Genomic DNA, 11,209 nt, shown 5'->3' with positions numbered 1-11,209 from the left:
TGCAGTGGGGGGTTTGAGCAGGTGGCTGAGGAGATGGTGGAGATCTCCTCACCGAAGGATTTGGAGAATGGTTGAGTTGATTGTTTTCTCTCAATTCTGTAGGCACTAATTTGAGGGGGATGAAACAAGCCATGTACGATGTACCCCGAATGGAGCAGGAGCTGTCTGATGCAGAGATTGCTCGGAAGCTGCAGGAGGAAGAGCTCCTGGTAAGTTGAGAGGGTGCATTGGTCAACTCAGAGGAACTAAGGCAGCCAGCATGGACAACTTTAATTCATAAATCTTTAATATGTGAGAGTGACTAAAAGACCTAAAGTCTTGCTCGTGTGCATTCTGCTAATTACCTTTGTCTTCCATACAGTGACAGCTGGCTTCCAACTAGTAAGCCCTGTTTTTTGAAATATACACCCCAAAATTAAAGCAGCGAAGCAGAGTGATATTAAATGGATGTTTCCAGGCAGGTGAAGATGGCATGTAGTCAGTGTGAGCAGCTCACAAGTGAGACAGGCCATTGCCCACCTTTGAGAGAGAAGGCATCAGAGTGGGAAATGCATTGTGGTGTGGCCTGGCAGATACCTGAGGGCAAAATTCAGCTGAAAAGCTGAAATGGCAGATTGGAGTTGGGTTGTGAGGTAAGTATTGGGGTAGCTAAGTATATTTGGAGAGGATGATGGTGTATTTGTATGGGCACCTACTTGCTCTGCCCAGTAGGCTAATGAGCATAATTAATTCAGAAATGTTAATTTTTTGTCCCCGTTTTTCCCTCCCAGGCTAATGAAGCAGATCAGAAGGCAGCTCAAGTAGCCCAAGATGAGGTGAGCAACAAGTCAAATACTTGTGGAATTCCTCTACTTGCAGAAGCTGCTGAACAGCCCTTGTTTCCTCTGAGTCTCTAGTTGTTAATTTCTACCCTTGTAGGGGAAGCTTGGGGCTCCAGTGGAGTTTTCTCCCAGATGGGCTTCGTGTATATGCTCAGGCTGGCCAAGCAGGGAGTTGCGCTGCCTGTTAGAGCCATGACAAGGGCAGGAAGTTCATGGTTCTGTAAGGGCATTGCTTGTAACTGAGCCCCATGGGAGACTATCCGAGATGTTCCCCTTAGGGAGAAGGGATAGAGGGCAGAAAGGTTCTGCAAAAGCAGTTCTGGTGAATCAAGGAGCTGTTGGACATGCTACTTGTCACCAGTTTTAATTTTGCTCTGTCCAATGGAATCCTGGATTTGCACCCTTCCCATTCAGCAGCTGTCCATGGGAAAGGGCTTGAATATCTCAAACCCACAAGAGCAGTAAAATTGGCTGACAGAGTATGTGTTTCCCTTCTAGGAAATTGCTCGGCTCTTGATGGCTGAGGAGAAAAAGGCTTTAAGAAAAGAGAAAGAAAGAGAAAAGTCTTCCCTTGAAAAGAGGAGGCATGATCAAGATTGGAAGGTATGTCAGGCTTCAGGAGGCACCTGATATAGATAAGGTGCTATAACGTTATTTCCGTTTCCAGAGGGAGGTGAGGGTGTATGGTGGGAGAAAAAGGTGGTGATATATCAAAAGGATCTTGGCTGTCTCTTATTCAGCTGCTTCCCGAGCCTCTTGGAGCCACTTCCTTGGTTAGATGCTTTTGACTTCAGCCTCAAGTGAGGTAATCCTTGGGCTCTGGCCTTGGAGGATGTCACTGGTTGTCACAGCACCTTGTGGCCTCCCTGAAGCTCTGTCAGTCCCTGGTGCAGGACCCTCCCTTTGCTGAAATCCTGACTGCAGCAATGAAAGCAGTAGTTGGTTCTGTTTGCGTAAGGGCAGTGCAAATGCTTCAGTTGTCACTCTGCCTCATAACTGGCTGTGCAATGAAAGTCCTGAGTCTGTAGTGCCTGGTTTTTGTAGGAGTAACACCAGAGAGATTTGGCTGGCCAGCATGGGAGGGGGTAGGAAACAGATTTTATGGTCAGCAATGCTAAGGTACCAAAGGGGATGTGGTGTTGGGCCATATGGTGGCAGCTCTGGTGTTTTCAGCCTCCTTACTGAGTTTCAGTGCTTGCAGGAGCACAGCTGTCTGCAGCTGGTCCTTCCTGCCCTGCCCAGCCTTGTGCACAATCATTACACCCAGACTGTGTTCAGCCCCAGCTTCAGAGCAGTCCCTTACTGCTGTCATGTCTTAGCTTAAAATTTGAGTTTGGCTCAGCAAGGCTGGGTTTGGTTTACTGAAAACGAGTCCTGATGCTGCCATTTGCCTGTCTGGCTGTGGTTAGTTCTGTGTGTAAACCAAGCACAAAAGGACTGTGTGGAGTTGTGGCAATCCCAGTGTACTGGCTGGTGTCTGGCAAGGCACACAGATGAGCTGATTTCCCTTCTCCCCAACAGCCTGATACAGGGGAGTCCACACGCTCAAGGTCAAGAGAAGGGCCCGAAACTCAGCGACACAGAAGTGACAGGCCTTCAAGGTGAGCTTGAACTGGCTGGCAGGAATGGGGAATGCAGTTGGGAAGCTGCTGGGAAAGCTGAGTCTTTGGGAGGAGGTGTGGGATGAGCAGCCTGACCCACCCACAAGGGACTCAGTGGAGAGCAGGGCGATGAGCATGGAGCTCACGAGGTGCTTGGTGACATGCATCACTCACTGCGTGTGGCACTTGTCCATCTTGGTCCCCATGCCCAGTGCTGATGGAGATTGATGAGCTTGTGCAGTGACATTTGTTAAATACCAGAGAAACACTGAGAGGGTTAAACAGCTTCTAGAGATGTGAAACCAAATGTCATCTCTGGGCAGGAAGGAGTAATCACGATGGCATTTGCACAGCTGCTCCCGTGGTTCTTGCTTGCTGTTAAGCCCTGTACACAATTCCCACTGCTGCATGTGAACACCACCCTGCAAGCAGGAGCATTGTGCTTTGGGGTGTCTCATGCCAGACTGGGAACATGCTGTAGCCCAGTGCTGCTTCTGAATCCCTTGACACTCTGGCTCAATGCTCTTCATGAGATACTAAACCCTGGAAGTAACCCCAGTGGTTTTGATTTCTGTTCCAGAAAGGAACCTAGAAATTCTTGTTGAACTTGCAAAAGAAACAACAAATGGAGTGTGCAGGTGGAGACTGAGAAAGATCATTTTAAGATACTCTGGGGGTAAAACTCTGCAAGCATTAACCACTTTAAAACACTGCTCTTTTGAGTGAAGTTTGCAGCAAACTACAAAATGGAAATTCTTAATTTCCTGACAACTTAAACCATTATTAAATGAAAGAGGTCCATGACAAGCAGTAAATACTCCTCTCACTGCAGAAGCAGTAATGGGCTGTGCTGAGAGGAGCTGTTCTGCAGGCAGAAAGTCTGGGCCAGGCAGGGTTTGCATCAAACTGACAGTAACCAGACAGCTGAGATGTGGCTCTTGCTACACCGTTGTGCCTTTGAATATTCCCCAACACTGCTTTGACACTGTGCTTGGCAGGTCACAGCCTCTCCTGGATGACTTTGAGCGCTCTCGGTATTACACGAGCCAGCCCAGCCCCTTGCGCCAGATCCCCAAACCTGAGCACTCTCCTAAAGGTAGGATCAGCCCCAGGGCTGCCTGGCACTTGGGTTGTTGTCAGCTGTTCTCCTCACACAAGGAGCCTGCAGGGCACAGAGGGATTGAAAGTGATGCAAATAGAGAAGGGGAATAGGAATTAATGCCCCAAGCAGGCAGGTGATGCTGGGCAGTGTTGGGGTCGGACTTGCTGAGCACGTTGTAGGCTGAGAGACTAAAAAACCGAATTGGTTTACCTGGAATTTGTCAAGGGGCTGTCTGCATGTCCTCTCTGATCTCTTAATGATAAATGACTGTAAATCCAGGTAGCAAATGACAAAGAAATGACATAAAGACAGCATTATGATGGATTTTAGGTGACTCACTACTTTCAAATAATCCAATACAAGACAGAACCTCACCTGTCTGTCTGGTGAGCAGGTGGGATGATCAGTCAGAAACTTGTCCTGAGAGCGGGTTGGTTTTATTCCTGTAGCATCTCAGCACTGCTTTGGTAGTTTTTTTCCTGAAATCACTTGGCACATGGCAGTGTGGGTAGGGTTGTCCCTGCAGTTGTTTCATGTCTGAATGCCCATTGTCTGAGATATCCGTAGAGCCTCTGGGAAAGGAAGGAGACGGTCTGAGTGTAACTCAGTCTCAGATTTCTTCCAACTCCACTAGTGAGACTTAAATGTAGACACTTTCTTTCCAAAATTTAGTTTGGTAAACTTATGTTATGCCTTCATCAAGCAAGCAGGGAAGTTGATGGCACCTTGTAGGGTCTGTTTGCTTTAGTGAGACTGTGCAATGGTGCTGCAGCACCATTCACTCTTGTAGATCTATCCTTCCTTTTGTTTGAGTCACATAACATATGGTTCCCATTTTGGCCTTTGGCTTTACCAGCACCCTAGAAGTCAGACAGACAAGAGGGCAGGACAGGTAAAATATGACTGCAGGTAGTTATTTTTTCCCCAGGATCTACACTCACAGACTGTTTCCTTTCTGTTTTCCAGGTTCCCGTAGGAAGCAGTAAACTGTGCTAGCCTTTGCTTTGGCACTGACTCTTCTGTAGCAAACATTACTGGAATTGCCAGGCAACTTTCTCGATTCCTGACCTGATGGGAGGCCCACCCTCCACTCCCCGGATCATCTCTTTAAGTGTCATCATATTAAGGAAAATTTAGTTTCAATTTCTTACTCATCTGTGATGACTTGAGCAGTGCAGTATAATATAGCTGCCCCTGAGCTGTTCAAATCAACCAGCTGGCTCAACAGCTCCCTCATACATTCTTTTGAGGCTTTCTTTTTAATTTTAAGTTTGGCTGGGGCTTTGACAAATAGAACAAATTGAGATGCATTTACAGTGGAGGAAAATTGAAGAAACGAGTTGGGTTATGGCAATGCAGCAGAACATCAGAAGTAGAAGTCCTTTCTGCATTAGGATAACTTAGCAAAGAGAGCTGTAAGAGGAATTGTGTTTCTTCCTGTGTTGGATAGGATGGCTGAGCCAACCTGACAGTCCTGTGAGCTTGCAGGAAGGAGAGAGCGTTGTCAAACTTATACCAGCAAAAGCCAAACCCTGAGACTGGTAAGGCAGAAATTGCCTATGAAAAAGAATTTTTTAACTGCTGTATTTCTTTCTATGGTTTCCAACAGTCTGAAGAGGATGTATATAGGCATTTATCTCCAGGATATAGGATAGAACAGTTCAAAGGAAAGACAGTTTCAGCTGAAATTAGACCTTGTGTGCATGACTTTTAAGAGTTGCCAGGGAGTTCAAGAAGCTGTGAGCTGTGGTTTGGGAAGACTCATAGAAACAGATCTGTGTGTCTGAAGGGACCTCTGGTTACCTGCTTTGAGCTTCAGTGTGGTAGAAGCCAAGGAATTTCACTGAAGCCAAGTAGGATCTTCTGTAACTCTCAGCTCAGTTGTGGATGCACTTGAGTAGAGTAGTTTGTTCCCGAACTTGGATATGTCTTATAAACATGGGGGTGATGGAGGATGGGCTGTATGGGCATTGAGCATCAAATTCAAAATCTACAGTTACAGGCAACCTGAACCAGACATGGAGTGTTGAACAGTCCCCATGATGTCTGTGCTGACTGCTTTTCCTCTCCACTGCTCTATCCAGCACCCCAGGCAAGAACAAAAAAAATCATTGCTCTCTAGGGCACAGTAGGCTCTGCAGGTCTGTTGTCTGTATAGATTTTCCCATGCAGTAATTCCGTCCTGGCTTGCTTTTCCTCCACTCTTTGAAAATAATTTTTCTTTTACACACAAAAAGTAGCCTTTTCCCTTAGCCTCCTCTCATTTCAATTATTTTGTCTTTTTAATAATTTTTTGCCATTATTTTCAGGTGTATTTTTAAACTACAAAGCTGAACATCTGGACACTGTCTTGGAGTCTGTCCAGGCAGGGCAGGCTGGTCATTCACAGGCCAGCCCAGTTCATGGCAGAGAGCTTGGCTGCCTTGCCCCTGCAGGCTGACTTCAGTGCCAGCACTGAGTCTGTCTCACCACTCTCCGTTGTCTCTGGCAGCTGCAGCTCTGGCTCTGCAGAGGAGGGGACACACCTTTGCCTGGGGCATGAAAATGTGGACTTGTCCTCACCACAGATCTGTCTTGGCAGCTCTCTGGGGCCTTGTGTGGAGGGAGCACCTCTAGGAAATAGGAAGAGGGCATGGCTGTCTGCTGTTCCTCTAGTGCACAGCTCAAGCCCCAAGGCAGCTGTAAGGCTTTAACCTTGGCTGTTGTCCTTGGTCAGAATAGTTACTGGGAAGGCAGTGCAACTCCTTTTTTACAGAAGTTGCAGGGGCACAAGCCCATGTCTTACCTTGACCAACAACTCAAGAGACTTCCATCTCCTGTCCCCACTGGCCCATTGGCAGCAGTTCAGTACCTGTGGAGAACCGCATAACCCAAATCGATCTCTGCTCCAGGAATACCCTAACCAAAAACCTTGCCATGTAGGACTTCGTGTGTGGGCAGAATCCTGCTGCCTGCATACCCTGGCTTCCAGACTGTGGCTTACCTGCCTGCATGGGCTCCCAAGTGATTTGCAAGGTCTTGCTTGCAGCTTCTCAGGAAATATCCCAGTCAGCCACTAGATTTTACTGTCCTTGCCTTGTACCCTCTCCTCATTCTGTCTCTGTCCATTCAGAAGTGTTCATGTTGTTTAAAAGGATTCAGAAAAAAACCAACATAGATGCTATCTTTTTCTTTCTTATTTGATGACTTGGCCCAGTGTGGCAACTTCATCTTCCAAGGTTTTGTTTTGTAAGAATTTATTTTTGTATTTCATGTAACAGTCAAAATTTCTACTGCTGAAAAGGCCTTTTTTTTTTTTTCTTCTGGGCTTTTTCCTTCCATTGCCATCAGAGTAATTATTGTTGTGAAATGGATGCCTGGTGGGTTTGTAAGAATTATTACTTCCTACAAGCACCCTAGTCCAGGCACTGCTGCTTGTGCCACCTGGTGCACTTGTGAAAACTGGATGGAGAAAAAGCCTGCCAAATCAGGAGGCTGAGCTTTGTACTAGCTCTTGCCAAAAACTGGTGACTCTCTGCAAAAGGCAAGGGGAAATCACCAACTAGGAACTAGGTCCTCCATGGGCCTCTGTATCTGGCTGTAGTGGACTTTCTTGCACTGTAGTTGGCTGGTGTAGCTTTTTTCTTAACCTAGTCAGAGAAGTCATGAAGACCCTGAGCCCTCTGACATTTGAAGAACCTGTTAATTCAGGAGGAATGCTTGGGAGTATCCAAGTTGTTGGTGTCAATGGCAGAGAGTAGAAATGTGAGGGAAAACTCTGGTAAATTTAGTTTGCAAGCTGGGTAAAGCCTGAAGAACACCTCAGTGTCTCCTCTGTGGAACTGTAGGATCTCCTCAGTGGCCAGTCAAGCTCTCTGGCCAAGACATCAAGAGACAAGAGCCCAGGAGAAGGATCCCAGGAGCAGTTCCTGCTTCCTTGGATGCCTTTGGGGTGCTGAATGCTTTATGGGCTGTTTTGCTCTGTATCCTCTCTTAGTCCTCATTGTTTTTTCTTTCTCCCTACCTTTATTCATTTGCTGTCCCTTGTAGCGTTTCTCCTGCTTTATTACTCCATAGTCCTTGTGAAAAGGGGGTTCCTAAGGTTTTGCTAGAAGGGGGAGAGAAATGCCAGGAATGGCAGCTGAGGAAAGCAGGTGGTAAATGGGATAAGAACAGAGCAATTATTCATCTTATACATGTTGGGGTCCTCATGCAGCCATACAGGTTAAAGACCTTCTGAGGCAGAGGCTGCAACTGGACTTGCATATTTAGTGACCACTTTTGGAAAGGGTTTCCATGGTCCCACTGAAATCAACAAGAGTTAAGATCGTGGATGAACAAGGAGCCACTTTCCTTGGGGCTCAGCAGCCACAGTTCTGCTGAGAGTTGAGAAGATGCAGCTTGTGCAGGTGAGATGCAAAATCAGCACCTTGTATATGTGTTCCTGGAAAGAGGCGAAATGAAGCTGATATTTTTAAAAAACACTCAGAGCAATATTTCTGTCCTGTGACAGGAAAATGTTGAAGTATCCTGATTTTTTTTTACTGGTTTACTCTTGCCAAGTTTCAGTAGCTTTGCCGATGGGTTTGCTCTGGATTTAGTAGCATTTTGTTGAAGCCCTTGCTGGGATCCCTGCCCGGGTTGTTCGGGTCCTGCATTCCTTTCTGACTCTGTGCATTAACAAGGCATCCAGCACCACGTGGAAAATTCATCTCCTTGAAATCCTGGCACTTCCTGACCTTCCTAGTAGGCTCATCTCAGCAGCAAGAGCTCTCACCTCCTCCTCACCTCCGTCCAAAGCACAACGGTCTGCAGAAGAGAGCTCGGGTGACCTGGAGGGATCGTGCCTTACATGCAGGGATACTCGATGTCTTCAGCAGGCTGACCTGAGTCACCTTGCTGCCAAACACTGTCTTAATGTGGACTGTACAGCTTCCTGCAGTAAGAAGCAGTTGTCACAGGGATAGATCCAACAGGTTGATTTCATCTTTTTTTAAAGAACTTCATGGGTTTGAACTTGGTGGGGTGAGGAAATATCAGCTGTTAAGGGATGGATGAATTCTCATCATTGAATTTCTCCTCTTGGGGAAGAAGGATAGAAGTTACAGATGCTGCAGTCTGCTTCTCTCTCTATAAAAGGGATCTTGTATGTACAGTATTTTTATATCTCTGTGTTCCCACCTATCAGGAATTGAATCAGGATTGATAACATTCTCTACTTATGGAAAAAAATGGGTTGTTATTTTTACAGTGCTAGACCTCTGTGGTTTTTTTTGTGCCAAATTACAGCCACTGTTACATTCTAGCGTTTTCATTCAGTTTATTGCTGTTCATCAATATGTATATTATATATTTTTATTATCAAGGTTTTTATTTTAATTCATATTATCCTGTATACAAACTAACTGTGGATTGCTAATTTATATATATATATAAAGGGGAGCACTTGGAGACAGTGTGAGGATTCCCCTACTTAGTTTACACTCCTGTAATCGAGCACAGCCAGTCCATGAAACTCACTGCTCCCTTCACAGAGCAATCTCCTGCGTGTTTGCCCCCTGAGCAGGTGGCTCCTGCTGTCCCTCCTGGCAGCCCTGGCACTGCAGGACTGTGTGGGATGCAATAGGAACAGGAGCACAGCTCCCAGCACTCCTGACGGGTGCCTGTGCTCGGTGCCGTCCTGTGCCAGGGCGGGTGCTGCGGCAGGAATGCCCGGCAGGGTGGTGGTGTCCGAGCTTTGCTCCTTACCTGTCCACAGCCAGGGGACAATTGGTTTTGGCCCACTCTCCCAAGGTGTTCAGGGCTTGGTTTTGCAGTTGCTTTGGGAGGTGGAGCGCACCATGGGCAGCTTGTTCTCTGTTCGTGGCAGAGGACAGGCACAAACCTGCAGAGATCCCAGTTTGCTACACTCCAGCACGTTTGTGGCTGTGCAGCACTGCTGGGGGGTCCTGGCTGTGCTGCACACAGGTGCCACTTGGACTGCCCTGCCCAGGACAGGCAGTGGGACGTGGGTTTCGTGTTCAGGAGCTGCCCAAGCCTCAGCTTCTGGGCTGGAGATACTATCAGCCACCTCCTCCCCATCAGTAGCACAGGACAAGGCTTAACTGGGCAGTTTGGGCTCTTCAGGAGAGTCCAGAGAGGACAGTGGCACATACAAATGAGTATTTTCTACTTCATGGTAAACAAGTTCCACTGTATCAGTGTTCACTCTAAGTAGACTCCATGGTCTGTCTCCAGCTGCATCTGTGCACTGCAATATAGTTAATTGCCTCAGATAAATAACTGCAGTTGTCTCATTTAGCTCTTCAGGGTAAACTTCCAGCCTGTTGAATCTAGTATTAGCCATGCAATGAGGTGGATTAGTCAGAAGGCTTAAATTCCTCAGAGCTGCAAGTGTATCCTGCATTGTAACAGCTAATCCTTAAATATGAATTGCACACTGACAATAATCTGTCTATGCAAGCCTATTCTCGGTTTTATTTTGACTGTTCACTCTATAATTTTACCAGGTTTGGCATAGAACTTCTGAATGACATTTAACCAAAGTATTATGTCCGTGTGTGTGTGTGCGTATAGCGTGTTTTGCTTCATACTCATCGAATGTAAAGGGAACATTGCCTTGCCCCATTTTGTTAAATAAACGGCTGTATTTTGTTATTCACCACTTCCTTCTGTCCTTCCGTGTGCTTTTCTGGAAACCTAAGTGGATTACACAAAAGCAGGGGAAAATAAGACTTTGTTCCACCCTTTGTTCCTGAAACTTAGCTGCTTCTACCAACAATTATGTTCTTCCACTGTAATAGATGTAGCAAACAAACAAATTTGTATTTAATTTGATTATTTTGTCGACAGACAGATGGGAAAAAGGCTATGTAATATCTTGGAAAAGATCTGGACTGTTTCATTTCCTGAGACTGTGATACTGAAAAATAAAGCAGTATGATTATTTGCAAGGATAGGATGCTCTTTCTTATTTCATTAACATAGCTTTTAAGTTTGCAAAAAGCCTGCTTGAAGATTCCTTCAAACAACATGTATCTACAGTGGTGGGAGAGAATGCAAGAAAGAAAAATGGCAAATGCCCTGGGACTTAGGGCTGTCTTCAAAGGCATCAGCTGAGGATGCAGCACATGCAGCTCAAACATGAGCAGACCTGATCCCATTGTCATGTCACAAACTCAATTTGCTGAATATGCTGAAATAAAGAGGAGGTTACAAAATATAAATTCTGGATCTTGCACCCAGACTCCAGACCTTTCTTAAATTCTTATTTACTCATTTCTCTCTGCTTGCCAAGAATAAGCATTGCACTGGGGAGCAGAGAACCCTTGGCCCCCCAGCACAGAGTGCACCAGGCTTTCCTTCCAGGGGCCTGGGCTGCACAAGTGAGTGCTCTGACTCAGCAAAGTTCACTTTTGGGCTAGGTTAGGGTCTATGTCACACCACTACCCCAGTGCTTCCAAGTGCCTTGATGTCATCTTTACCTTCCACCAGCTGCATCTCAGTCCCTTGGGTATTAGCAGTGAGTGGAAGTAGGAGTCAGCAAAACACACATGGCTGGCAGGGGAAGAGCCTGGTTGTAAAAGCAGGGCTCCTGGGACTGCCAAGAGCTCTGCCATCTTACAGCCTATTGCAGCCTCTTGTCTGGAGTGACTGGGTCAGTGTTTTCTCTAAAAGGCTTCTTTCATGCCAGCTTGGCACTTGCT

At 46.4% G+C, this 11,209-nt stretch overlaps 1 protein-coding gene across 2 annotated transcripts in view; it reads left to right on the top strand.

The window, feature by feature from the left end:
* The window catches only part of CCDC50 (coiled-coil domain containing 50), a 42,450-nt gene extending 31,994 nt beyond the window's left edge, over positions 1-10,456 (top strand). For both annotated transcript variants that reach the window (XM_040073845.2, XM_040073844.2), the window contains 6 exons: positions 103-209; positions 771-815; positions 1,320-1,424; positions 2,343-2,422; positions 3,421-3,518; positions 4,491-10,456. In XM_040073845.2, coding sequence (XP_039929779.1) covers positions 103-209; positions 771-815; positions 1,320-1,424; positions 2,343-2,422; positions 3,421-3,518; positions 4,491-4,510 — 455 coding nt within the window. In that variant the 3' untranslated portion in view covers positions 4,511-10,456. The remainder of the gene's footprint in view (positions 1-102; positions 210-770; positions 816-1,319; positions 1,425-2,342; positions 2,423-3,420; positions 3,519-4,490) is intronic.
* The last annotated feature ends 753 nt before the right edge of the window (positions 10,457-11,209 follow it).

This window comes from Hirundo rustica, chromosome 10, assembly GCF_015227805.2.
Source record: "Hirundo rustica isolate bHirRus1 chromosome 10, bHirRus1.pri.v3, whole genome shotgun sequence".
Classification (NCBI taxonomy): Eukaryota; Metazoa; Chordata; class Aves; order Passeriformes; family Hirundinidae; genus Hirundo; species Hirundo rustica.
Note: the sequence above shows the minus strand (reverse complement) of the source record. Positions and strands in the feature narration are given on the sequence as shown.